Here is a 26,427-nt window from a genome sequence, read left to right on the forward strand (position 1 = left end):
GCAGACGGCTCGCCCGGTTCTATACCAGAATATTGTAAGCTACTCTTTAATAATCATTGGCCATTGCCTGCCCATATCCCAAAGTAATTCATATATTAAATGTAAGTGCGCGAGGCTAAGCTCAAAGCGCATACCTAAAATGCTTAGACTCCATATCTGTCACGTCGTTAAATCCATCCAAGATAGCCTGAGAGGTAACATCCTCCGGGGTCTCATCAGTATCAGCCGCAACCATTGCAGCATCCCTCCTTCCATTCTCCCATTTCATCGACATATACGCCGCACATGCTAGGACAATAATACCAGCATAGCAAACGAGCAGGCCCAGCAGACCCGAGTAATAGCGCGGGGCCTCGTGAGCGAAGAAGATATTCGCACCGGCGACATTACCGGCCGCATATAGCGAGAACCAGAGACCATTAGCGACCGCACGCTTGGTATGGCCGGCAACATTGGTGGCAAGTAAATTCCACGAGATAATGACGGGAGCACCAACGAGATATTGCAGCCAGGTGCATCCGACTAACGTCCAGGGATGATCGAGGCTAGTAAAACGGATACCCAGAAGACCGCCGAAGGGGATCAGACAGACGACTGCGAGAACGATGCAGCGTGAATCTTTAACATATGTAGCTATGATACCGCAGATTGGAACAACCACCGCTTCGACCGCGCCTGTGGGTAGTTGGAGGAGTGTACTGTAGATCCCGCTGAAGCCAAAGCCCTTGATCAAGGCTGATGCGAAATTCGATGAACCACCATTGATCACACCACAGGCTATGCCGACTCCCGCGCAGCAGAGGACTCTGAAATCGTAGAGAATCTCCAGTGCCTGCCGTGGCTTGATGTCTCGGGTCTTCACGCCGATCATGTTTTCGGCGACGCGCTGCACGGCGATCACGCGCTGTCGGTGGGTCAGGAAGCGGGCGGAGCTGGGCGAGTCAGGCATGAGCCAAAGGAAGAGACAGGCACAGAGGAAATTGAGTAGTCCGATGGTTAAGAAAATCAACTGCCAGCTGCGGAGCGCAGTGTTGTGTGAATGGCCGAGGCCGAATCCTAGTAGTGCTCCTACCATCGTAGCCATGCCATTTGCGCTGAGCCAGACAGCCATGCGCAACGGTTGTTCGGAGCGCTTGTAGAACATTGATGTAAGGTTCATCACTGAATAGAACAAATTATGTTAGTGCTCTTCATGTCTTTGGTCTGTGATGAGGGTTACTCACTGCACGGACTGACTCCGGCTTCTGCCATGCCCAAGAGGAATCTCAATACCAGGATTCCTGGGTAGTTTTTCGCTCCAACATGTGCAATAACGAGTACACTCCAGATCAGAAGCATACAGCCCATATATTTTGCGATTGGCAATCGCTGGATTAGGAGGTTGGCTGGGAGGGCCCAGAAGAGATAACCGAAATTGAAAATAGCTGCAACCCACGAATATCGTTGGCCTTCGAGAGCGAGGTCTGGGATTAAAGAGTATGCCGATGCATAATTAAGTGATAGTTTGTCTACACATGCATGTTAGTTGTAGAATAAGAATGGGGAAGTGATATTACATACCGAGGAATTGAATAACATAGGTCAGGTAGAGCTAGAACACGAACAGACTGTCAGAAATAACATTCATCAAGATATCAGAGTGACAACTCACCATCGGCATAATCCTCCAGTCGATAATCCTCAGCACCTCGGCGCCCTCAGTCTCCAGTTCCTCGGCGGTCAACTGCTCCGCCTCCAGATATAGATTTGCTCCGATATCGTGAGCCTCGCCGAGTGCAACATGTGTAACATCTTTCTCCGCAGTGGACCGATCCACTTTTGTGTCGTTGGGGTCCATGATAGGTAGCGGGGGTGAAGTTGAACAGAACTGAGAAGTTCCCATATCGAAGTCCCCCGCTTCTTATATATAACCCCAGCATGAATATAATTCGCTATCTGCGCCAAGGAGATAAGCATCATCACTTCTCTATCTGTGAGGTTATCTTTGAAGTTAGTCGTTGAGATAGGAGAAGCGGCCAATAGTCCGCAAAAAAAAGTGTGGGGAAAGCGGACTATTCTCCGCTTTACGGGGTCATATACTTGGCCCTCTCTAGATCTCAAGGGACCATTCAAGAAATCATATCACTCGCATTTTAGTTGCATTTTCCCTTCATTTCACTTGCATTTCAAAAAAGTCAATACCCCTCAACGCCATGGCTCACCAATCCCAAGACTTCTCGCTACTGGACGCCAGTATCTCCGAGCTCCAATGCGCGCTTTCTTCGGGGTTGCTCTCTAGCGTAGGCTTAGTATCACGATACCTACGACGAATCAGCGTCTACGACGCAAACAATCTAAATCTCACTGCCATCCCAGTCTTGAACCCATCCGCCCTCGACGAAGCAGCCGCTTCCGATGCCCGACGCGCAGCTGGTCTACCGCCTCGTCCATTGGAGGGTCTCCCCTACCTCGCAAAAGACAGTATTAAAGTCAAGGGCATGACTGTTGCAAGCGGATCACCTGCATTTGAGACCCTCATCGCCAACGAAGATGCTGCCTGCATCAAACTTCTCCGTGAGGCCGGTGCCGTGCTTCTCGGCCGGACGAACATGCCCGCCATGGCGTACGGTGGGATGCAACGTGGGTGTTATGGGCGTGCTGAAAGTCCTTATAATACTGCGTACCTGGCTGCGGCGTATGCTTCCGGTTCATCAAATGGATCAGCCGTCGCGACGGCTGCCAATTTTTGTGCTTTTTCTCTAGGCAGCGAGACTGTTTCTTCAGGTCGCTCACCGGCCTCGAATAATGCCATTGTTGCATACACGCCTTCGAAAGGCCTTCTTCCTCTCCGCGGTGTCTGGCCACTCTACTTGACCTGTGATGTCCTAGTGCCTCATACCAGGACCATGGCAGATATGTTCCACGTCCTAGATGTTCTAGCCGTGTCCGATGAAGCCCCAATTGGAGATTTCTACCAGGAACAAAAGATTGTCTCCCTGCCTTCAATCAATACACTTCGACCAAAGTCTTTTTCAGAATTACAAGATGGTACATCCTTGCGCGGGAAGCGTATTGGTGTACCTTCAATGTACATCGGAGGCGACGACTCTTCCCTATCCCCAACTAGCAAAGTCAACACCCGGCCCTCCATAATCAAGCTATGGCAGAACGCCAGAAAGATCCTTGAGTCCTGCGGTGCGGAGGTGATCGAAACGGACTTCCCACTTGTGACAACCTACGAATCAAACGCAGACAAGGGCCAACTCGTCACCGTCGCAGGACTACCAGAAGGCTGGTCCGCGCTGGAGCGGAGTGAGCTCGTCGCGCATATCTGGGACGACTTCCTGGTTAACAACGGCCAAAAGAGTCTCGAGACTCTTTCTCAGGTCGATCCAACGACTATCTTTCCGCTTGCGCCAGGGTCTCTGAAGGGTGCGCCCGATGCGGCTAATGCGCTGCGGTGGGATGAGATGGTTAAATACCCGCACCGGAAGCCGGCGTCTGTTTTCGAGATCCCCGGTATTCAACAAGCAATCCAGGCTCTTGAGAATGCGCGCAAGGAGACTCTTGAGGACTGGATGGATGAGCTTGGGCTTGATGCAGTGGTTTTCCCGGCTAATGGTGATGTCGGGGCTGCTGATGCGGACTGCGATGAGACGGCTTCACGGTTTGCGTGGAGTAATGGCGTCAAGTACTCCAATGGAAACAGACCCATCCGTCATCTTGGTGTGCCTACTATCTCTGTTCCTATGGGTATCATGGAAGATACGGGGATGCCGGTGAATCTTACCTTCGCTGGGAAGGCATATGATGACAACAGTCTGCTTAAGTATGGCTTTGCTTTTGAGGTGGCGATGAAGGGCCGTGTTCAGCCACCGCTTGTGCCTGCTCTTGACTCGGATTGCCTCAAGGGTGGTCAAGACCCTCGGCCATGGGCTTCTCGGTCGACCGTTGAGCTGGTGGTGGAGACTCAAGTGAAGGAGATTCACGATTCGATGGTTGTGGTCCAGATCCAGGGATCGGTGGGACTCAAGGGCTCCGAACTGAGGAATATGGAGTGCCATATCAACGGTCAACCATTCAAGCCGGTCATAGAGGACGATAGATGGTTTATCATGGCTTCCTATCCCGCATCGGAACGTGACCAACCCTGGAAGAGATGGTCGAGTCCTACTTTAACACAGACCATCGTAGTTATCACAGCTCATACGAAAGATGACTCGACAACGGGCACGCTGATCTTATTATGAAGACCTTGTGTCGCAAAAATAAATGCAACTCTTCTTTCCATTAATCGGTTATGTAGCACTCCTGAAATAAGTACAAAGCCCTCATATTTACAATCTCTCTTTAAAATCGTCCTCTAACAAGTCCTGATGTATACTCCCTCTATACATCATATCTTCAATCATTCCCAAGACAGCTCGGTGCAAATAATTTTTCCTCAACTGCTCCAGGTGTAATTCAGCCTCTTCCAGTGATACCGGAGCACTAGAGTTGACGTCAAATGTGCCATCATTCCACATGATCTTCTGTCGTAAGAACTCAAGCACATTCATATAAGGCGTTGCGTCCTTCCACCGATCGACAAAGCCAGCCAGATTGGCTGCACATGTAGCAATGGCTTGTTGGTTGTTCTGCCTGATGCGCTGTTGATCCTGAATCTCAGTGATAGGGGTCGTCGCCCAGACAATGTAAAGCATCATGATTCCTGCTCGGAATTGGAATACAAGCTAATGGTAGATTGATTGTTAGTCACGTCAGATCACTTGGAGTGTACCGCGATAAAGAAGAAAAACTGCGGTTTGACACATACTGCAGACCACGTAAAGCACATCACATGTCCTCCTTCCTGCAAGAGCCGGAAATTGTGACAGGCTTCCGCAATCGTCGCGAGAATCTCCTCTGTTCCGTCCATCTCGATGAAATCGCGTTTCTCTTCTATCAGGATCAAGAGACTGTAAACATATAGCTTTCGCATCCATATAGGATGAAGATAGCCGTGTTGGTCATTGTCAGATTCATAGTGTGGAATCTCTTGTCGCCATCTATCAAGAGCGGACTTGAAGGGGGAGGTATAGCCTTTCCCGTATCTAGCGAGGGGATTTCGGGGCCTGTTCTCCCGCGATCTTCTGATGCTGGCTTGGATCTTGCGTAGTCGGAACAAGTGGCTTATTGCGGGGTTTGTGCTTAGGGTTGGTTGGAGGGTATCTCCCAGAGTGCACATCTAAGTTGAGAATTAGTGACTGTAAAAAGCTAATTAGAAAGTATTTGGGGATAACTCACGTCATCGTCAACAACCCTGTAGGCAGCTGATACTGGTCGATCCCACCCAGAGACAATAATTTCATTGAGCATATAGCAAGTAATAAACATGTTCTCAGACAGAACTTCGCTAGACTCGGTCATGGATCCATTGTCGCGGCATATCGATACATGCTTCCGGATCTCTGTCATGGCAGCTGTACAGAAAGGTAACACAGAAGACACGCTCGTTGTGATATCCTCGGAAGAAGGAGAATGCATAGCATAGAGTATCATGAACAGTGAAGCTTGGATTTGTAAGACCATAGACGAATGTCCGACAACATATGGATAGTATCGCATGGCCGAGGCGTAATACTCCTTTGAACGGACGGAGTGCGAGGGGTCTCGCTGTAAATTATTGCAAAGAGATGCACCGATAGCATATACCATCTGCAGAAAGAAGGCTTTCCATTCATCCTGCCCATCCAGGATTGCTTCGGCATGCCATGATTTCCAAGCTGCTTCGTTCAAGAAGGGCCATTCGCGGTGAGTCACGGAGAAATACACATTTGTGTAGAGCTCTTTCAGCCAAGGAGAGTCGTCATCCGTCAAAGGATATGAGGGTTCCAAATCAATCCACGGAACGTCGAATGTCGTCTCCGGGAATAAAGAGAATGCGTCAAGCGAGAAAGATGATGGGGATGTTCGTGGTGATATTTGGCTGCTGTGTTGCAAGACTGGCAGAAGCATACGAGAACCGTCATTCTCTGCCCCGTTACTACTCTGATCGGCCATTAGGTAGTCTGAATCCTTGCCTGTATCATTTCGCTTGTGTTCTAGGTCTTCAAAATCCGTCTGGACCCCAACATCACATGTTTCCACCGTTGTTTCTGTAACACTGTACTCACTATCCAGCTCTGCGACCCGTTTCTCGAGCTGTTTCAAGTATTCCAGCGGGATTGTGATGTTATCTCCCGTTTTCCGAGACCGAGCAGGCAAGCATTCAGCACCCTTGCGACGACATTCGCCACATGAAGGTTTCGCATGATCACATTTTCGCTTGTGTCGGAAACAGCGAGCGCATGCTATTTCTCTATGCTTCAGAGGGCGCGACATGCAGCAATTAGGCACATGTAGGAAGTGAGAGGAAATGCGGGGGGGCTCGCGATAACGGAGTTGATCCGCGCCGGTGCGATATCAGTTCCTTATTCAGTTCAGTGGCTGTAATAGGAAAGTCTAGGCGATGTTGATAAGAAATGCTTTGTTAATTATATATACTGCTTCCTGTTAAGTATATAACAAAGTAAGAGATCTTAGGAAAGCATCGTCAAGTCAGGTGAACCGGTAATAAAGTCCATGGTCATCACATCGGTCATAACATTCATACCCGTCTCCTCGAGCGTATAAAGAACCCTCGCTAGGTCAAGAAGTCGGCAGCAACAATCAGCTTTTGATCCATTTTTGAGCCTTTGTATCATATCCAATCAACTTAGGATCAACATGCAGACTCTTTAGCATGAACTCCATCGTGAACTCCTAAGTAACAATGTCAGCTACACAGATTCCACCTAAAACAACAGTAATATCACAACACGTACCTGATCCTGACTCTCTTCCTCATCATCATTCTTGTTTGGTAGACGGCCAGAAGAATCCTCAGCGGCGTAGTTATCAACATCTCCCTCATACTCTTCGATGTGTTCCCGTTCACGATTCTCCTCATCAAACTCCCACCGAGTCGCATCACGTTTCGACCGCTCTTTCCAAGCCGCCATTCCTCCCATTCCATTAACCCTTTCTTTGGCACCGACAAATACCTCATCGGCTGCGTCCTGGCTGGCGAGCCGCCATTTGGTGATGAGAGTTGGAATCTCGATGTATTTGGGATTCGTCTCGAGATTGAGGGCCTGGGTTGCCATTTCAAGTTCGGTGGTGAGTGCGTCAACCTTTGACTTAATCTCCCGGTGCTGTTTTTGTAGTTCTAGGATCTCTGGGTCGGAGATTTGGAATGATTGTGAGGGCAAAGGGGAAAAGAGTTGGAGCACGCGTTTGCGCTTAGGAGGTTCTGGAGTTGTTGTCAGATCTGGTGGATTTGATATTGACTTGGAGTCTACAGGGATAGTAGGAGTCGCTGGGACTTTTGTGTCCTCGGGATCCCCGGGTGCGACAGGCTTAGATGGCGTGTCGTCTGTGTTTGTTGGTGCAGGTCTCCGTAGCGGGGACTTGAACGGCTTTGAGAGAGCGGTAGCTGCGTCGGTGCGACGACGTTTATTAGATGATTTGTCCATCATCCATTGAATACAGACCTCAAAAGTGCGATGTGTCTAAGAAAGGGGAGAAAAGAATATAAAAAAGTTGGAGAAGCCAGGTGAAATGCGGAGATGCGATAGTCTTATCGATAAGCAAACTTGGAATTTATCTACAAAAAAAGGTCACGCTGAAATGCATACACTAAGATCTGCTCAATGACCAACTCCTCCTGCCACCCATTGCCCAAATTCAGGGTCACCAGGCTGGGGGAATAATCCACGGTCGTTTGCGTTCCCATTTCCATTCTGGGCATTGGCATTCGCATTCGCATTCGCATTGGCATTAGCATTGGCGTTCTCGTTCTGTCGGTTGCGCTGCTGCTGTTGACGGAAATAAACCAAAACCAACAGCGCAGCAGCCAATCCGACAATGAGGAGGCCCTCGAGCATTCCTTCGTCGATATCGAGGTCCAGGTCGTCATAGTAGCCATCCTCGTGGCCTTCGGACTCCAAGCCACGATATTCATCATCGTCTCCCCGTTGTAGTTCATAAAGGTCTTCGTAATAGCCGTCCTCATCGTTCTCGATAAAGGCCTTGACCCATTCCTTGAAGGTACGACGGGGCTTCGAATCTGGGGATAAATGTAAGCAAGAAACTAGAAAGACCCGGTTACATTCACGGGGTAAGTGGGAAGGAGCAGCTTACCTTCCTCCTCGTGGATGGGGTTAATGTCTCCGTTCGTGATACGATTCCAGTATCCTCGAATCCGGAGTTTGATCAAGCTGAGCTTCACTGGCAGATACGCTTCGGGGCTGAGGTCAAGAGCCAAATCATAATACCTCTTGGCCATGTGGAAATCCTGATCTACTGCCACGCCATTCTCATGCATCCAGCCCAAATTCCAGTAGCCCTGTGCACTATGGTGGGCTTCAGCGGCATTATGGTAACAGGTCGAGGCCTTGTCGGCATCGACAGGTGTACCCGTGCCAGACAAGTAGTAGTCACCCATCTTGACCAAAGAGTCGACGTTGGCTTGCTTCGAAGAGCGGGTCCAGTAAATCAACGCTAGTCTCGCATTGCGCATCAAGGAGGATCGAGCCTTGTTAGCCCATGGAAGAATGGAACTCAGCGAGAGCACAGAGCGATGCTCATCAAGCAGATAAGCCACATTTGCCTGTGCATTCTCATAGCCCTGCTCTGCTGCCATCATCGATGGGATGAGAGCGCCCTCCTTGTCGCCAGATTCGTAGGCAGCGTTTGCCTCCACGAAGGCTGAGTGGACGATCTCTACTTTTTCGGAAACCATTTTGTAGTAGGCGGCGGCCACGCCACAGTGTGGCTGTCTGCCAATACCGAAGTTGGCCATTTCCGCTAGGTAATAGTATGCCTCCATCCACCCCCAGCGGGCGGCAAGCTCGAAGTAACGTGTTGCGGTTGCCACGTCTCCTTGATCCAAGAACAGAGCACCCAATCGTGATTCTGACGCTGGTGAATCTTGATCTGCCGCTGCTTTGAAGTAGTGAGATGCCTTGAAGCCATCCTGGGGAACCCCATAGCCCTTGAGATACATCAGACCCATCCAATGCTGGCACAGAGAGTCCCCGTTCGCAATACCCCGGCGGAACCATGTGAGGGCAGTCGGGTAGTGTTGTTCAACCCCCTCTCCGCGAAGGTACATCAGACCAATATGTCCTGCGGCCTTGGATGCCAGCTTATCAAGCCCTGCAGGGGGATTTGAGTTGACGGACCCATCCTTGTTCCAATATTTCTTGGTAACAACCTTGAAATACCTCATAGCCCGTCGGAAATTCCGCGGTAGGCCCCGGGCGCCGTCAAAATTCATCTTACCCAGAGTGTACGTAGCCTTCAGCTCACCCTTCCGGGACATGAGGTCCAAGTACTCCAGGATATCTTCCACGCTAGCCTCAGTAGTGACATGGGCAGCGTCCCGCGCATTTTGACCCGAGCTCGACACACTGGCTCCTGGACCATAGACACCACCTTCTTCATCTGCCCAACGATAAGATTCTCTAACCAAAGCCCTACCACCCGGAGGGCCTGAGCGGTAGTACTCGATCGCCTTGTCCGCAACCTTCTTGTAGTAATGGATCGCGTGGTTACAATCCTTTGGTGTTCCAATACCAGTGTGGTAGCGATACGCAAGTGTCATCTCCGAACGGATGTTCCCTGCTTCCGCTGCAAACTCATGGTACATCAGGGCCTTCGCCTGGTCAGGTTCGACCGCACCACCAATTCCCGTCGCATACATGAACCCGACCATGCTCTGCGCTGTGTTGTTTCCGTCCAGCCATGCCAGTTCATGGTACCAGCGAAAGGCCTCTTTGAAATCGCGGGGATGGGAGAAGTTGCCATAAAAGTTCATCTCGGCTAACAGAAACATCGCATCCGGGTCTCGGTCTTCGTCTGCGGCTGTTTTCAGCTCCTCCACTGCTCCTGCGAGGTGTTTGTTCAGTTTCCGCTCGGGTTTTTCGGTCGAAGGGCCATTCAAGAATAGCAGTCGGACTGTTTGGCGGCCATAGTATACGGCGGTCCCTAGTAATCCTCTCGACTTGTCGGATTGAAGGACTGGGTTCTTTATTGTGCGGAGGGTATCCCAGGCGTTCTCAACTCGTTCTATTATCAGACAATAAAGGCAATCAGTATCAAGCGTCGGTCGATAAGGCGGAAGCTGTCTATACTCACGAGTCATGGGTCGGGGTTCTGCTTCCCCTGTCTGGAACGTAAATTCGTGGTCTGCATCGTGGCCGATCGCCCCGGACGCTGTTTGATCAGTGAGCGGTTGACCAGGCCCAGCTGCGCATGTCTGCAATAGCACTAGAAAGGGGTGTCAGCTTCCGTTGTGGCCCTGCAGGTGCGGGCAGACTTACGCAGGGCCGAGAGAAAGTGTGAGAGCGGCGTCCTCATAATACCTGCGAAATATTGATGTAATGTTGGAGTGTGAAGCACATTGCGACTCTCAGAGCAATGTGAATCACAAAAGCGACAGAGCTGGAGATCGTGATATGATGCAGTTCCAGAGTACGGGCCACTTGGCTTGACGGAGCTTCATTTTGCCGAGGGCCAATCACTACATCGTACCTGCGTACAATGTATGCTTTCTATGTACACACATTTTTTTCTATATATACAGTATGTATATGTTCCATGAGCCTTCTTGTCTGTCTCATTTAACATCCATATCCTTCAATTCGTACGTGATACTAGGACATAAGCCTTTCATAGCCTAGACTTATCTAGACTATCTATGAAAGCGGTGAGAATCTATAAGCTGCCAGTCTAAAAATCCAGCGATCTGGAGACATCATTGTTTTCTACTCGTACAAGTTATAGGAAAAAGATTGGAAATGTCATAAACATTGTTGGAATCTACTCGTCCCCTCTGGAGGGTGTGTACAAAACGGAAAGCAGCAGTCAAAATACATCCCCGGTGCGCTTTCCATGCAATAAAAACGATTTGGGCAATTCCCCAATGGCAACCAAAGTCCACACTCCTATCTCACAGTATCCATGGACTGTGTCCTTGATTCTGATCGAAGTATGTGCGGTCCTCGCATTCACGATGGGGGAATAGTGCGCCGGGAAAAGCAAAGCAATCTCAAAACGATGGCGGCTGAAACCAAACTGGCACGTGTTGTTGGTTAATTGGTTTAAAAAAAAAAGACTAAACAGATACAATGAATGGGAGGCAATCCCCGATATCGTGAAAAAAAATTATCAATCATTTCCGAGATGTGTAGCGCGAAAAGATCTTTTTTGTTTAGTGGTTGAGGTTCAAGTTGATGATGGTACAGGTGTGGAACACGAGCCTGAAACAGGCAAGCCATCTTCGTACCATACTCACTGGCGCGGCGACGTAGGGCTGTACGCCGGGGATGTCGGGCTGTACGCAGGAGAGGTAGGCGACGTCGGGGAACCAGAGAAGTTGGGAGAAGTCGGCGAGTATGACTGGGGGCTCGTAGGAGACCAACCAGGCGAAGTTGGTGTGTACTTGGGAGAGGTGGGAGATGTTGGAGACAGGTGCCGAGCACCACCAATCGCAGGACTGGTGGGGCTGTAGCTCGGCGAAGTCGGACTGAACGCCGGCGACGCCGGACTAAAGCTGGGGGAAGTCGGACTGTAGTTAGGCGACGTCGGCGAGAACCCAGGCGAAGTTGGAGAGTAGGAAGGAGAGGTGGGCGACGCTTGGCCGTACGCAGGCGAAGTCGGCGAGTAGGCCGGAGACGTGGGTTGGAACGTTGGGCTGGAAGGCGAGAAACCAGGAGAGGTCATCATTCGCGGGCTTGTCATGCCGATGCCAGGAGAGGTCGGTGAATAACTTGAGGACGGAGAGTATCCAGGAGACGTCGGGCTAGTATTGAAGGGGCTTGTTGGAGAGTAGGCACCGGGGCTGCGAGCCGCAGGACTGAACCCACCACCAAAGGCACCACTAGCCTGGTACTCGGTGAGACCTCCAGTAGGCTCCTGGCCAATCTGGTGCATAGGCGAGAACGTCGAATCGGGGTCGCTACCAGCCATGTATGGGGAACTGGCCATTGGAGAACCAGTGTCATACTGAGTGGCAGCACCGTCGGAGATGATGGCATCCTTCGCGCCGACCGCACCCATAAGGCCGTAGCGTGCATTGTTGGACACGACGGTATTGAGCAAGCTCTGGTCCAGGTAGACGTCGAACTCACCCGTTCCGGCGGGCGCCATCTGTCCAAGGATCAAGTTCTCCGACACACCACGGCAATCGTCGAGCTCTCCGAACGCAGCAGCCTCGAGCAAAATTTCAACTGTCTCTTCGAACGAACAACGCATGAGGGCACCGTTGTCGGCACGGTTGATACCATGACGAGTAACAGGAGTCAGATAACCTCGAACAGTCATGACATCGACCAGCAGAGCCAAGTGACGGTGATTAACGTAAGAACCGTCAAAGGCAAGCACCAGGGTCAATTCGCGAAGCACAGCTGTACGGGCAGCCTCAATACCAAAGACCTCGAAAATCTCAATAAACTGGTTGGAGTAAGTGCGTGAAGCGTCGACGCCCGGAATCGTGAGAACAGCAGCCAAAGAAGATCCACTGGTTTCCAGAACCCATTCCTTGCAAAGAGGATCGGACTTGCTGGTGTGGAGCGTACCATCCTCGATGACTCGGACCTTGCCCTTCTCGTTGATGAAAGCACGGTCAACGCCGGGAACACCACGAAGCGTCAAAGTGTCCAGCAGGTGCTGCTCAAGTTTCTTCAAGGTGACGTCGTACTCAACATCTTCGTCATCGTCATCCTTGTAGTCTTGGACCTGGCGGATACGAATAACTTGCTCGTCGGCGTTGTTATCACTGAAGATGACTGCAATATCACGAGGATAAGCCTGCTTGATTCTTGTAGCAACGTCCTGCACCGTGAGACCCTTGTCAAGAAGAGAGCGGCGACTGAGAACGATACGGAGCAACCACTTCGACTGCTGAGATGCGTCGTCGGCATTATCTTCAGGAATGATGAAGTATGACTCCACCATATCTCTATCATTTTCGATGACAGTGGACTGAATATCGGGATCATAGTAAATCTCCGTCGACTCCGTCACGGACCGCAGACTAGTGTGCTCCACGAGACTTCGAAGGAGTTTGGCACCCTCCTTATCATGGGTCTTCATACCTTCTTGGTACACAGTCATGGATGGCGTCTTGATGTTCGTGGCAACGTTGAGAATTTCCTTGAGACGTGGAACACCAAGCGTGACGTTCTTGGACGACACACCAGCAAAGTGGAAAGTGTTCAGTGTCATCTGAGTCGCGGGCTCACCAATAGACTGAGCCGCAAGAACACCGACCATTTCACCAGGGTTGGCTGCCGCACGAGCGAAACGGCTTTCAACAGCACCCAATACGTGCTGGAATGCTAGCTTGTTGAGCGAATAGTCTGTGACAAGCCGGCGGAAAGCGAGGCGACTGCGCAGTTGCGCCTTGAACAGCAAGGTCGCATTAACCTGAGCCTCCTGTGAGATGGGATCGTTACCACGAACGATGATCAAGCGATCCAAGAGCTGCTGAACTTGAGGAATGACCTCAGCAGGGTGCAAATCACTGATTGTGCCCTCGCGGATACGGAAAGTAGTTCGGGCCATCTCCAGGATACGCTGAACATTAATGGGAAGCTGCATCATCTCTTCATCCTCCTTGACCACAGTGCGCAGGAATTCACGGTCTTTCAGAATGGCCTCCCATTCTTCGTCAAAGTATCTCTGTACTTCCATGTCGCCGGCAATTTCATTGGCTTGCTCCAAAATCTCTGGGCCGAGGGTTCGCTCGGGGTCCATAACATCAACACGGAATCGCTCCCTGAGCTTCGCATCAGAACACTTGATGTGATCGACACGCTGGTTCTCAATGTGAGCACCGTCGAGACCATCCTCTCCGTAGATGAACTGAATGATATCTCCAAGGGAGTTTCGCACAGTTCCATCATATTTGACCATGACTTCCTCGAGGGCCTTGACCAGCTTACGCTGGATGTAACCAGTTTCGGCAGTCTTGACAGCAGTATCAATCAGACCTTCACGACCAGCCATGGCGTGGAAGAAAAACTCGGTAGGAGTCAATCCACGGAGGTATGAGTTCTCGACGAATCCACGAGACTCGGGAGAGTAATCGTCCTTAGTGAAGTGAGGAAGGGTACGATACTTGAAACCGAACGGAATACGCTTGCCTTCCACGGACTGTTGTCCGACAAGAGCAGTCATCTGCGAAATATTGATTGCCGAACCCTTGGAACCGGACCGCGCCATTTGAATAGCGTTGTTCAGATCCTTAAGACTCTTTTCTGTGGCATCACCGGCTTCGTCACGGGCGTTGTTCAAAGCACGAGAGACCTTGCTCTCGAATGTCTCACGCACATTCATACCAGGAAGGGCCTCCAATGTGTTCTCAGTGGCACTAGCCGTAATCTCCTCGACTTCCTGTTTTCTGTTCCGGACGGCCTCCTCGATCTTATTGATAGTAAGTTGATCGGGAATGGTGTCACCGATACCGATACTGAAACCGTTGTGCAGCAACCAGTAGCCAACGATGGTTTGGGCTCCAGTAAAGAATTTGACACAGGTGTCAGGACCGTACTCGTTGAAGATGGTGTGAATGACACCACCGCCACTTGCACCGACCGTCTTCTTGGAAAGCATACCATACATCAGCTGTCCACCATGAATCAAGAGACCTCCATCATTGAGAGGACTGAACTTCTCAGCCAAAGGCGAGCCGTCCTTGTCAACCCGCAGAAGGTTGAGACCTGAGGGGAAAGCCATGCTGATCATCTGCTTTCCAGTCCAACGGGGACGAGGCTTAATAATTGCGGGAGGAGGAATGGCACCATCCCAATCAGGGACCCACAGCATGAGGTTCATAACTTGGTCCTTGGTGAGGAAGGTGTCACGACGGCAGATCTTGTAGATACCGCAGAGGGTATCCTGCACAATACCCATCAGAGGACCGTTACGCTGCGGAGAAACAATGTTCTTCGGGACCAAAGTGAGCTCAGCGAGCTCAGCGCGCGCCTCTTCGCCCTGGGGGACGTGCAAATTCATCTCATCGCCATCGAAATCAGCGTTGTAGGGACTGGTAACAGACAAGTTCATCCGGAATGTGGAGAAGGGCATAACGCGGACGCGGTGACCCATCATGGATTCCTTGTGCAAAGACGGCTGACGGTTAAACAGAATGTAATCGCCGTTGTCAAGATGGCGCTCGACCTTCCAACCATACAGCAGTTGCTGAGCACCTGCACGCTTAGCGTGACGAAGATCAATTCGTTCACCGTTGTCGCGAACGATATATCGGGCACCAGGATGAATGTTGGGTCCATTTGCAACCAACTTCTGGAGCTTCTCAATATTGTAGGGGGTGACAACTTCCGGGTAGGTGAGAATACGAGCGGTCGAGTATGGGACACCAACTTCGTCCAGCCTCAAATTGGGGTCACCTGTGATAACGGTACGCGCGGAGAAGTCGACACGCTTTCCCATCAAGTTCTGACGCAAACGACCCTCTTTACCTTTCAAACGACTGCGAAGAGCCTTCACAGGGCGGTTTCCCTTTTGCATCGCGGTGGGTTGACCAGCAATGTCATTGTCCATGTAAGTGGCAATGTGGTACTGAAGAAGAGATTCGAATTCACGAATAACGTGCTCGGGTGCTCCCTCCTGCTCACAACGTTGAACATTCTGGTTCGCACGAACAATTTCCGCGAGCTTATAAGTCAGATCATCCTCACCGCGAGCGCCGCTTGTGGTTCCCATTACAACGCTAGGGCGGACGGTCGGAGGAGGGACAGGCAAGACAGTAAGAATCATCCACTCAGGACGAGCGTAGTCATTGCTGAGGCCCATGATCCGGACATCTTCCACGGAGATGTTTCGGAAGATGTTCAAGGCCATTGTGGGAGTAATGACTTTCTTCTCCGGTTGAGCCATCTCATCCTCCATCATAGCCTTGCTAGGCTTCCATGTTCCAACCAAACAGATGCCTTCCTTCCTAACGGTGGGCTGGGCGTTACCGCAGCCGCCATGGGAGCGGCCCTTCTGGGAGTCCTTCGAAAATTCCTCATCATCAGCAGGCGCGTCGGCTTCACATACCAGGACATCCTTGGAGAGACGCCAGATAGAATCAAAGCGGCGCTTGGGATCACGGAAACGGAGGGCTTCTGTAAACTTTGAATCGGCCTGGTATCCATGTTAGCGAAGTGAACCACTCAAGATTTGCCATCCCAGTAGGGATGACTAACCGTGTTCGCCTTGATCTTTCCACAGTTGTGGCAAACTGTCTCCAAAAGCTTCTTGATTTTAGTCAAAAAACCTAGAGTGGGGCGAAGAGTCAGTATGAGCAGAAAAGACGAGAGGAAACCGAGGCAAATATGTTACGCACCAATATGGAACACTGGAGACGCGAGCTCAATGTGACCAAAATGTCCAGGGCATTCTTTCGGACCCTCTTCGCAAGTCTCGCAGTTGTATTGACGGTCGATTGTACCCAGGCGAGGGTCGTTGATACCCTTAGTCCGAGGCCGTTGACGTTGATCGTCCTATTGGTTATTTAGCAATCAAATCGCCATGCGCATAGGAAGGGGAGATCTTGTCTTAAAATAATGCATCCGCCGGCAAAAAAAAAACCAAGAGTTACTCACCAGTGTTTCGGGATATTCAATGTGGACCACACTCATGCGCTTGATCTCCTCGGGGGCGAAGAGACCGAACTGGATTTCCTTGATGGTGCGCAAAGGCGCCTTGGAGTAAGGGAAAAACACGTTAGACATGATGGCGAAGTTGTGGTGACAAAAATTGAGGATGAAAAAAAGGCGGAGATGACCGGTCACGTAGGCGTGTCGTAAAACCGGTATAAACGACAAAAATTGGCTCGTAAATGTCGCGAAAAAGGAAGTGAAAGACTCGCTCGTAAGCTAGAAGTCAGATTTACACGTAGCGACGATGAAAAGAGGGTGGTGTGGAAGCAGCTGGCCGGCTGAGGCCTTGGACAGCCCTTGCCACGAGGGCGCCGGCGACCTATAGGTCCCGAACGTCACGGAGCAGAAAAGAAGGAGAAAAGGAGCGCGGCAAAGAAGATCGTCTTCGCGGTATCTTGAAGAAGTATCGCGATGGGAAAGCGCGATCCTCCTGGGTTGTGGAGGCGGTGGGTGATGGCGTGTCGGGGAGATGAAAGGGTGATGTTCTGAGGTTGCCTCACTGTGATGGGGCTTGAGTTTTCCCTGCAAGATGGTTGCCGTCTAAACGGGACCTCACCGCATTGGCAGAACTGTGGGTACCTTCCCCAAAGTGCAGGCCACGGCAGAATTAATGTTCCATTCACTATGGTAGATGAAAGCGGTGAATATTGCAGGCATCAATATTAGGCATCGATATGGGTTTGTTTTAGATGGGCTTCTGTCACCGCCCTAGCACCTTCCAGATTCTATGGATCTCGACACTGGCAGTACTAAGATTATTGTCACTACAGAAAAGCTACCTTAGGTGTTTCACTAAATCTGGATTTCACACTGGATGCTTGAACAACAGTTATTATCCTGGCCTATCTAACAGGCTGAGGACTCACTTTGAATTCAAATATCCACCTCCATCTACATGCACCTAGCGCAATGAATCTCTCACTCGTCGATCCATTTGTCCTGGCGCAGGAATACCCAGATACTTTGACTGAGAAGCTGAGTATGTGCCACTCACACCTGCTCACAATGAAGACTACTGACCGAGTCAACACGACATAGGCAGCGGCCATGCGACATGTTTAAGCTTCAACCACAAAGGCGACTACCTTGCCTCCGGACGAGTTCGTGAACCCCAATACCACAAATGACATATATTCGTATAATGGCCTGAAGACTAAGATATCTTCTAGGTGGATGGCACAGTGGTGATCTTCGACATTGAGACCAATGGCGTGGCGCGCAAATTGCAAGGCCACACGCGACAGATCCAGTCTCTGAGGTACAATTTCCCCAGACTTAACACACTGATCTACATTGAAGCGCAAAATACTGACTCCATGCCCAGCTGGTCTCGTGATGGCCGCTACCTCCTCACCTCTTCCCAGGACTGGAAATGCATCCTATGGGATCTCAAAGACGGCTCACGAATCCGCACAGTCCGATTCGAGGCGCCGGTCTACATCGCCGAGCTACACCCGTTCAACCAGTACAGCTACCACAATTCCCCAACTATCTGTCAAGCCATATCAACTAACCCCTTCTCCAGTCTCCTTTTCGTCGCCTCCCTCTTCGAAGACCAACCCGTACTGGTAGACGTCTCCGGCACAAAACCAATCAAACTAATCCTCCCCTCCGCGCCCTTCAGACCGCAAGCCCCAAACGGCGAAGAAGTCGACCCGGCCGTAGCGGCCAAACAAGCAGCGCAAGACGCCAAGCATTCGACATGCGTAACCATCTTCACAGCCTTCGGTAACCACATCATCGCCGGCACCTCAAAAGGCTGGATCAACATAATTGAAACCCAAACCTGCACCACAATCCACTCAATGCGCCTCTGCAACGGAGTCGTAATTCTCCTCCGCCTAGCCAGCAACGGGCGCGACCTCCTGGTCAACAGCTCGGACCGAGTAATCCGCACAGTGCTTATGCCCGACCTATCACAGCTAGGAATCGACCTAGAACCATCCGCGATAAAACTGCACGTGGAGCACAAGTTCCAAGACGTGGTCAACCGACTCAGCTGGAACCACGTGACATTCTCATCGACAGGCGAGTTCGTGACCGCGACAACATTCATGAACCCGGATATCTACGTGTGGGAACGCAGCCACGGGTCGCTTGTCAAGATCCTGGAGGGACCGCGGGAGGAGCTTGGCGTTGTGGAATGGCACCCGAGCAGACCTATGGTTGTGGCGTGCGGACTGGAGACTGGGTGCATCTACACGTGGTCTATCGTGTCGCCGCAGAAATGGTCGGCACTGGCGCCGGATTTCGGCGAGGTCGAGGAGAACGTTGAGTACATGGAAGCGGAAGATGAGTTTGATGTTCACCCGGCTGAGCAGGTGCATCAGCGACGGCTGGATCAGGAGGATGAGGAGCCTGATGCTGTGACTCCTGATTTGATGAAGGGGGATGTGGATGCTGATGGCATTGAGCCGTTCAACCTGCCTGTCTTGCTCGATGTTGAGGACAGTGATTCTGGCGAGGATGTTGTTGCTGTTGGGCCGGGAACTATGCGGCGCAGGACACCTGGGGCTGGCAGAGAGGGTGTCAATGGTGATGCGGAGAAGCCTGCGGCTAATGGGGCTTCGAGGGGTACTACCAGGAGTCGGCGACGATAGTTGGCTGGTCTTTTTTTTTGTGCCTGCGTTACACTTTCCATCTTCTACCTCCTCCAACCCCATTGTTGGAGGGTTGTACTAGCATATCCTGCATATGGTGGCGTTCATTTTTAGGGCGGAGATGATTGATCTGCAATCCGGCGTTGGGGGAAAGCTTCTGAGCTTTGTTTGATTTCTACTGTAGCCAATGAATGTATGACAATATTTGAAATACAATGCAGCCAGGTCATGATGATTAAAAACGTAAGTGCAGCTATGTTCAAATGAGCTATGTACATGTATATCTTTCTAAGACTTGAGATCTTCTTTATGAAGAAGCGGCAGTGATTGCAAGAACTAATAGAACCTGCCATCATACGTAACGGAATCAACAGCTGTTATAGTATTGAAGTGGACTTGCTGATCTGTCTCGGCAAATGCATTATAGCAATGCAGGGACCATTAGACTCTAAGAAATGGGGAAAGAGATATAGAAAATAAGAATACAAAGAGCAAAAGTTGATTCCAAAGAGACATATTGACTCGTCATTTAGGTAGCAAATGGAAGTGTCAGAAACTATAGGAAGGTAATGTGGGTATATGTCACAAGCCGAAAAGATTCGAAATCCTTGGCTGAAAGCCCAAAACGCCAAGAGATGCAAAGTCCAGCATGCAGAGAAAAGAAACAAAGAAAAATAAAGGATAGTAGCGTAGAAAGAAAAGAAAAAAAAAATCATGACCCGAGTGGGCCGTGGGTGCATCGAAAGAAAAGAATCACATACACATCGTGTCAGCCGTCAATCCCCCAAACCTCCTAATAAATCAATTAAACAATGTTCATGGTCCTGTCAGCTGTTGGGGTTGGGACCTATAAGGCCAACGCTTTTCGAAGATAGTATCTCGGTGATCATATTGACCTGGACCTGGAACAAAACAAAATCATAAAGCTGTGCTGAAAAGCCGTTGGCTCTGGAGCGAACATCTAGTTGCAGCTACTTGCAGCAGAAGCACATTCAACGTGACGTGGCAAGTGCACACTCTGGGCCAGCCAAAGTCTGTGAGCGGCGGCCCGGTCTATTTTGAATCTGATGATCAAGCAAGTGTGCTTCTCGGGCAATAAAGCCAACATTGTCGAGATCACCTCCTTCAGATTGAAGGAGTTGCCCTTTGGTCGACTGCCATGTGGGTAGGTAGGATTCACCAGCTTATTCCTCGACAGGTTTTCGGGCTTGATAAATGTGCAGAAGGTTGTATGTTTTGATCTTTTTGTCAAAAGCTTCCTGTTTGACATCGAATGCAATGCGGTCAATCTGCTCCCTAGACCAAGAAAGAACCCGACTGAAAGGAGCCAAACACAATGGCTGAACGCTCTCGGAGATAGCCAAATTGTACCAGCGCGCAACCTTCTGCTCATGGGAATCGGGATGCCATGGATTCATAGGCAATCCCACGATCTGGTGGTCGATCTCGGTGAAGCCCGCTTCTTGCAAATTCCGGATCGTGTCGTTCGAGCTATGTGCCAGGGGCCGCATAGTAGCTTCAGTTGCATGCTTCAAGGTCGAGTACCAGCTAGCCATAGCGCGTCCCGGTTCACCATCTTTGTCCTCGACGCGGGGTCGGAAATCGATTTCGACCTGCTCAAACCAGGCGCCCGGCCGGAGATGCTGAAAGACTCGTCGGTAGAGACTTGGCCAATTTGCGACGCTACCACACCCCATCTGCATGTGGATGATATCCCATGAATCCTCCCCCATGGTCCAGGGCGCTTCAAAGTCGAACGGAGCATAGAAATCGCAGTTCTTCGGGAAATTGGCCGGTTGTATTGGCGCAAGGTCAACACCGACCACGAAGGAATCCGGGTATTTGTTCGCAACTTCGATGCTCCATATGCCTGTTCCACAGCCCAGGTCGAGAATTTTGGATCCCGGGGGATGTGGTGCATAGATTAAGCCATCCTCGGCCCGTGCAACCGTGAACAGTTTGTGGAATATGTCGAGACGGTCCTGTTCTTCCTCGTCGCACGGGAGCGGGTAGATTCCTTTCCGGTAGCCATGGTACAATCGGCCGTTCTCTTTGTGATTCGGGTATTTCTCGGGTATCCTGTTAGGACGGAGGTCAGTCAACGAATTGCACGATTAAGGGCAGAGCGACGTACTTGCGATCGGAAACTATGATCGGAGATGATCGCGATACTTGAGATGTGTTCGACGCGTGGGATGCCTGTGTGGCCACCGATCCATTGCTAGTAAAGCGAGCGTTCCTGCGGGGATCTTTATCGACCGGATCTCTGTCGATCAGTGTGTACAGGTCCATCGCGGAAGACGGTTGTCGTGATCGGACTCGATCACTCGCCGCCACGGAGTGTGAATAGTATCTGGAGTGGCCGGCATCGGTCGCTGGGGTTGACTCGGACTTGTATCGTTTGGGTGGGGGTGGAGAATTTATAGGAGGCAGGTGTCGCAGCCTGGAATCCCCGTTCGTAAACATTTTTGGCAGCGATGTGCGGTCAGGCGTGGGAAAGGAGCCAGATGACTCTCTGTAAGACATCGCGTTGTTATTGGCGATCATTCAATGAATCGCGCACGATATCTAAGGCGGTTGTAGATCGACCGATCATGCCAGTCATAAAAATATAAAAAAACAAGAAGAAGAAAAGAGCAAATTAGCTGCGAGGTGCTAAAAGCGCAGCGAAAGCACACGAGCAAGTGATGGTTAAATGAGACGTTCTGCGATAGGGCGGTACACACGGTCGGGTGAAGCTCAGGGATTCGAGATTCTCAAGAAAGCTCAAATCGCAGTTTTCCAGCCTCAGCTCCAGCTCCAATTCTTAGTCAAAAGAGAAAGCTGAAGGGGTTTTTAAGGTTGTAAAGCTGTGGTTTTCCTCCCGTCGGGGCCCACGGGTAGCGGGGTGCGGGTAAAGCAGCCAAAAGAATGAAATGGGATGAGAGAGGAAATATGAAAAAGAAGTTGCAGGATTCGGTGCAGAAGTACAGTGGAAAGGGAAAAGTACGACCCGCGCTACCGGTACTGTATCCCAATGGTCCAAGGGTACTTGGGCATATTTGACAATTCAATTCATACGGAGTACTCCGTACGGGAGTAATCTCATGAATATATTATATTTGTACCTATACTTTTATGCACATGCATCCCAGAGCACCGGTTGAAGGAGCTAAACCAATTAGGGCTTTGACCTTAATCCTGGTAATATATAACTCTTTTGCTTTTTGCTTTTTGCTTTTTGCTTTTTGCTTTTTATTCTATAATTTGAACTTCAAGATGTTCTTTCATATATTCCATCGGGAATAACCTTGGAATTACTCCGTACTACGTATTCCGTAAGAGCTAGATCGACGTGGACCAAAAAGTCGACCCACGTCCTAGCGGGATGCGGACCGTCTGGGCCTCTCATTTCCAGGGATTCCACTTGCTAAGGGCCCAACGGAGTGGTAGAGGGCGTCAACCTAGCCCTGGAGGTAACCTAGGGTAAAACCTAGGGTAAGCGTGCCGCTTCCCCGATCCAAGGTTTCTGTCTGGGCTTAGTAGTAATATGTCAATATATCAATATATCTGACTGTGCCACCTGGGTAACCTTGGAATGTCTACTCCGTATGTACTCCCACTGTCACACAAAGAGCCTGCATTCTGCTCCAAAAAAGACCCTGCAATTTGTATTATGCAGTGATGAATCCCCCCTCACCGCAACCCAAAGCCCTGGGTCTGTGGATGTGACATTCGAGCGAATCAAAGTGGGATACCACGTCTTGGCCAATACCTTAGCTGCACCTTGACCCTGGTAATCTTTTACTAGGATGGGTTCTTTTGTGATATGTAAGAATGACCCTAACACCACCGCGCTGGGTCATGACTCGTGTCCAAGCCTGTACATTTATTTTTCTACACCTTACTTACTCTGTACTCCGTATATATGATGCATTATACGTGTCAACATTCCCCAAGCCCAATAATGATGGGTGTTTCCCCATTGGGGTATTTGGCTTCCCAGGACACCGGTTCCACCCCCCGGGGCTGATTCATATTACTAATAAAACGTGTTCGGACTAGCCCTCTTCATTATTACTTCGTAGAGAAATATGGCGTCGGTCAAATCCCGAGATCGGTGTCTCCTTGCATGATACATACTCTGTACGGAGTAGTTACTCTGTTAATATACAAAGTTGAACATTTCATGCCTTCCGGCGCTTACCGCGCTGATCGCTGATCTTCCCAGCCACTAACGCCGACTCGCCATTGAGGGATATTGATCGTCGCAGGCCTGGTTTCAGGCCTGCTCAACACTCTTAGTACTGACAGCTCATGGGATTAGGTTTAGCAAGAGTGCATGGCGCATTTGGTAGGACTAACATCTAGCGTACATTGTACATACTTTTTTGCCCCTTATTCTCGGGGGTTCTCTTTTCGATTTCGAGGTTTCACATTTTACAGGAAGCAAAATGAATATTTTTGCATTCTATTACTCTACTATGTACTCCGTACTACATATGTAGTTGGGTAGACAAGTGCGTAGTAAGATATAGGACTACAGGATGTACACCTGGGCATCGTACATCGTACACAGCGGGAGCCCCACGTCCCGCTAGGAAAAATTTCCCTGGCCAAACTCCCGAAACTCACCATCCAAAGGAAATTGATTAAATTGCTACGCCAATAATACGTAAAACTCAAATATCACCATACAACACAGTCGGAGACATTACATTACTCAAGTCGGAAACATTAATCGCTGCCCCTCGCATCAGCCACAGCGGGATCCCCCCAGATATCAATATCTCTATATCAAATTCAGGGAAATCGAACCACACCGCAGGAACGGGACTAGCAGCTCCCAAATTCCACAATGCACACACTCAAAGCAGTGGCCTCATCGACTCTGTCGCTCCCGGCGGATAATTACATCTACTCGATCGTCCCGTCAGCGCCGGGGACATTTGCCGCCATCTCATCAGATGATTCACTACGCGTGTTTGACGCCGCCGATCTCGATCGCGGGTCTGTGGTCTCGAACGCTACTCACAATGGCGGTGTTACCACGCTGCGGAGCTTCGCCATGGGCGAGTCGCACCTCTTGGCTACGGGTGGCCGCGATGGGAAGGTGAAGGTTTGGGATGTTCGGGCTGGGAATGGGAGTCCGGTTGTGGAGATGGAAACGGGTGAGTTTGTTTTGGTTAAGCTTTTTTTTTATTGTTTTCTTTTTGAGGATCTCCAAGGTTTATGCGTCTATTGCCTTTTTGGGTTGACTTCGGGAACCTGCGTGCATTTTGTGTTTTGCTGCTGCATTTCCGCTGGCCTGTTACTGGTTTTCGGGGAATTTATCGGCGCTTTGATTCAAGGATGGTCCTGGCTTAGTTGGGGTTTTCGTCGCTTTTTTATCAAATGTATATTGGCTAATACATTGTCTATGTGTCCAGCGAAAAAGTCGCCTGTTCTGTCTGTGGCTTGGAACCCGGAGACAAACACTATTGTTGCGGGAACGGAGCTTGTCTCTTCGCAGGCTGTTGTTGCATTCTGGTAAGTTTCATCTTATACTTCAGTTTTGATCTGAATCCTGGGCCCACCATTATCATTCGATAACTGCATCAGGATATGTCTTCCAACCATAAGACAAGAACAAATGTGCTCTATTATCAAACCCCAGTCCCACTAACCAACAAATAGGGATATCCGCTCCCCCCAGGAATTCCGCCTCCAATATGTGGAGAGCCACAATGACGATATCACCGAGGTAAGTGTACCTCGATTCTAAGCCCGGCGCCCCCAACATCCCCCACCATCCAATCCAACACCCACATGCAGCACCAGCCAGGCTTACCATTACATCGGCACCTTGCCTGTTACCGGTGGTACACAGCTCCAATATCACCCGACGCGCAGCAACATCTTACTCTCCGGCAGCACGGACGGACTAGTGAACATCTACGATACGACCATAACAGACGAAGACGAAGCCCTGGTTCAAGTGATCAACCACGGCTCCGTACATCATGCCGGGTTCCTGTCGGAAAGCACGATCTTCGCCCTGAGCCACGACGAGCACTTCTCCGTGTACCCGGCCACAAACCCGGACGATGCCTCGCAGGAGCCCGAGCCCGTGCATTTCGGTGACGTGCGAGACCCGCTGGGCTGCGAGTATGTTGCGCAGTTGTGCGTCGGCGCGCAGGGGCCGTATATCGCGGCTGGGAATAAGATGTATGTTTCTTGTCCTGTTTTGTGTCTTTTTGTGTTCGGTGCTCAGAATAAGAAGTCATGACATGCACACCTGCTGTTGTACTTGTGTTTTCTGGGTTCTTGGGCTGGGCTCGTGGGTGTTTGCTAATTAATGTCTTGCAGTGACAACCGTCTCGATCTTGTCCCACTCGTTTCCAGCCCGTCGTGGAAGCTGGACCGGGATAATCTGTGGCGCTTGCCCCGTGCTCATTGCGAGGAGGTTGTGCGCTCGGTGTATTTGGATGAGCAGGTACGTTTTTTGAGAAAGATTCTTGTTATGTTATATCTGTTTAGCTGTTTTTGGCTTTCGTCCTTTATGACCCTCGCTAACCCAATCTCCTCGATCAGAGTCAATCAGTTTTCACCTGTGGTGAGGATGGCTTCGTGCGAGCATGGAGGGCTGAAGAAAGTGATGCTCCAATCCAGTCTGGGTCTGCAAAGGCTCGGCCGAAGGAGAAGAAGAAGGATAGATTCAAGCCGTACTAGTCTGTGTACTGTGTGCGGGTGAATGCATCTGTTGCTGACAGTTGTCTGTTGTGTACCATTGGGTGTTTGGGTGTGGGTAAAAATAGATAGTCCTGCACTTAGGTCATATGAGGTTATGTCGTTATTATTTGAATTGCTGTAGTGTGTAGAATAAGTTGGTTGTTGTTGGGTTGGCAATATGTAGGTTGAAATATATTCCCAGACTATGACTGCTGTTAGGGCATAAATTTTGAAATTGAACCACATATTCTGAACAATACCAACTGAATCCAAATTATATGGTTTAAACTCTTTCCAAAAAATAAAAAGAAGAAACACAAAGCCATTAAGTATAATTGATAGAATTGAGGGGAAAGAAAAAGGAAGCAAAAAGAAGTAGTCGCGTCCGGGATCGAACTGGGAACCTTCTTGGATTAGGTATCAAA

The 26,427-nt window shown here is 50.1% G+C and overlaps 8 protein-coding genes across 8 annotated transcripts; 3 read left to right on the forward strand and 5 right to left on the reverse strand.

Annotated features, from left to right (window-relative positions):
- Positions 1-121: 121 nt before the first annotated feature.
- N7471_003856 (putative MFS allantoate transporter) lies at positions 122-1,837 on the reverse strand (the record flags this gene model as incomplete). The annotated part of the gene is made up of 4 exons (XM_057276575.1): positions 122-1,161; positions 1,224-1,508; positions 1,561-1,591; positions 1,652-1,837. The coding sequence occupies 4 exons, from the start codon at positions 1,835-1,837 to the stop codon at positions 122-124; spliced, it is 1,542 nt and encodes a 513-aa protein (XP_057136185.1).
- A 355-nt stretch (positions 1,838-2,192) lies between these two features.
- Positions 2,193-4,229, forward strand: N7471_003857 (uncharacterized protein; the record flags this gene model as incomplete). The annotated part of the gene is made up of 1 exon (XM_057276576.1): positions 2,193-4,229. The coding sequence occupies one exon, from the start codon at positions 2,193-2,195 to the stop codon at positions 4,227-4,229; it is 2,037 nt and encodes a 678-aa protein (XP_057136186.1).
- Positions 4,230-4,316: 87 nt separating this feature from the next.
- N7471_003858 (uncharacterized protein) lies at positions 4,317-6,342 on the reverse strand (the record flags this gene model as incomplete). Its single annotated transcript, XM_057276577.1, has 3 exons — positions 4,317-4,712; positions 4,796-5,206; positions 5,266-6,342. The coding sequence occupies 3 exons, from the start codon at positions 6,340-6,342 to the stop codon at positions 4,317-4,319; spliced, it is 1,884 nt and encodes a 627-aa protein (XP_057136187.1).
- Positions 6,343-6,669: 327 nt separating this feature from the next.
- On the reverse strand, positions 6,670-10,401 carry N7471_003859 (ubiquitin ligase complex subunit HRD3; the record flags this gene model as incomplete). Its single annotated transcript, XM_057276578.1, has 6 exons — positions 6,670-6,762; positions 6,825-7,550; positions 7,701-8,107; positions 8,182-10,110; positions 10,180-10,311; positions 10,365-10,401. 6 exons carry the CDS (start codon positions 10,399-10,401, stop codon positions 6,670-6,672), a joined length of 3,324 nt encoding a protein of 1,107 aa, XP_057136188.1.
- A 933-nt stretch (positions 10,402-11,334) lies between these two features.
- N7471_003860 (DNA-directed RNA polymerase II subunit RPB1) lies at positions 11,335-16,784 on the reverse strand (the record flags this gene model as incomplete). The annotated part of the gene is made up of 4 exons (XM_057276579.1): positions 11,335-16,194; positions 16,257-16,327; positions 16,397-16,553; positions 16,656-16,784. The coding sequence occupies 4 exons, from the start codon at positions 16,782-16,784 to the stop codon at positions 11,335-11,337; spliced, it is 5,217 nt and encodes a 1,738-aa protein (XP_057136189.1).
- An 837-nt stretch (positions 16,785-17,621) lies between these two features.
- Positions 17,622-19,312, forward strand: N7471_003861 (Set1-mediated histone H3-K4 methylation subunit Swd1; the record flags this gene model as incomplete). Its single annotated transcript, XM_057276580.1, has 4 exons — positions 17,622-17,691; positions 17,751-17,812; positions 17,882-17,970; positions 18,037-19,312. The coding sequence occupies 4 exons, from the start codon at positions 17,622-17,624 to the stop codon at positions 19,310-19,312; spliced, it is 1,497 nt and encodes a 498-aa protein (XP_057136190.1).
- Positions 19,313-20,496: 1,184 nt separating this feature from the next.
- N7471_003862 (class I SAM-dependent methyltransferase) lies at positions 20,497-22,325 on the reverse strand (the record flags this gene model as incomplete). Its single annotated transcript, XM_057276581.1, has 2 exons — positions 21,447-22,325; positions 20,497-21,391 (listed from the first exon to the last, which is right to left on the reverse strand). The coding sequence occupies exons 1-2, from the start codon at positions 21,857-21,859 to the stop codon at positions 20,497-20,499; spliced, it is 1,308 nt and encodes a 435-aa protein (XP_057136191.1). The 5' UTR covers positions 21,860-22,325.
- Positions 22,326-24,149: 1,824 nt separating this feature from the next.
- N7471_003863 (WD40 repeat domain-containing protein) lies at positions 24,150-26,002 on the forward strand (the record flags this gene model as incomplete). Its single annotated transcript, XM_057276582.1, has 6 exons — positions 24,150-24,462; positions 24,721-24,820; positions 24,968-25,034; positions 25,161-25,498; positions 25,640-25,766; positions 25,865-26,002. 6 exons carry the CDS (start codon positions 24,150-24,152, stop codon positions 26,000-26,002), a joined length of 1,083 nt encoding a protein of 360 aa, XP_057136192.1.
- Between the last annotated feature and the right edge of the window lie 425 nt (positions 26,003-26,427).

Source organism: Penicillium samsonianum (assembly GCF_028829775.1).
Source record: "Penicillium samsonianum strain IBT 33392 chromosome Unknown utg000003l_segment0_segment0, whole genome shotgun sequence".
Taxonomy (NCBI): domain Eukaryota; kingdom Fungi; phylum Ascomycota; class Eurotiomycetes; order Eurotiales; family Aspergillaceae; genus Penicillium; species Penicillium samsonianum.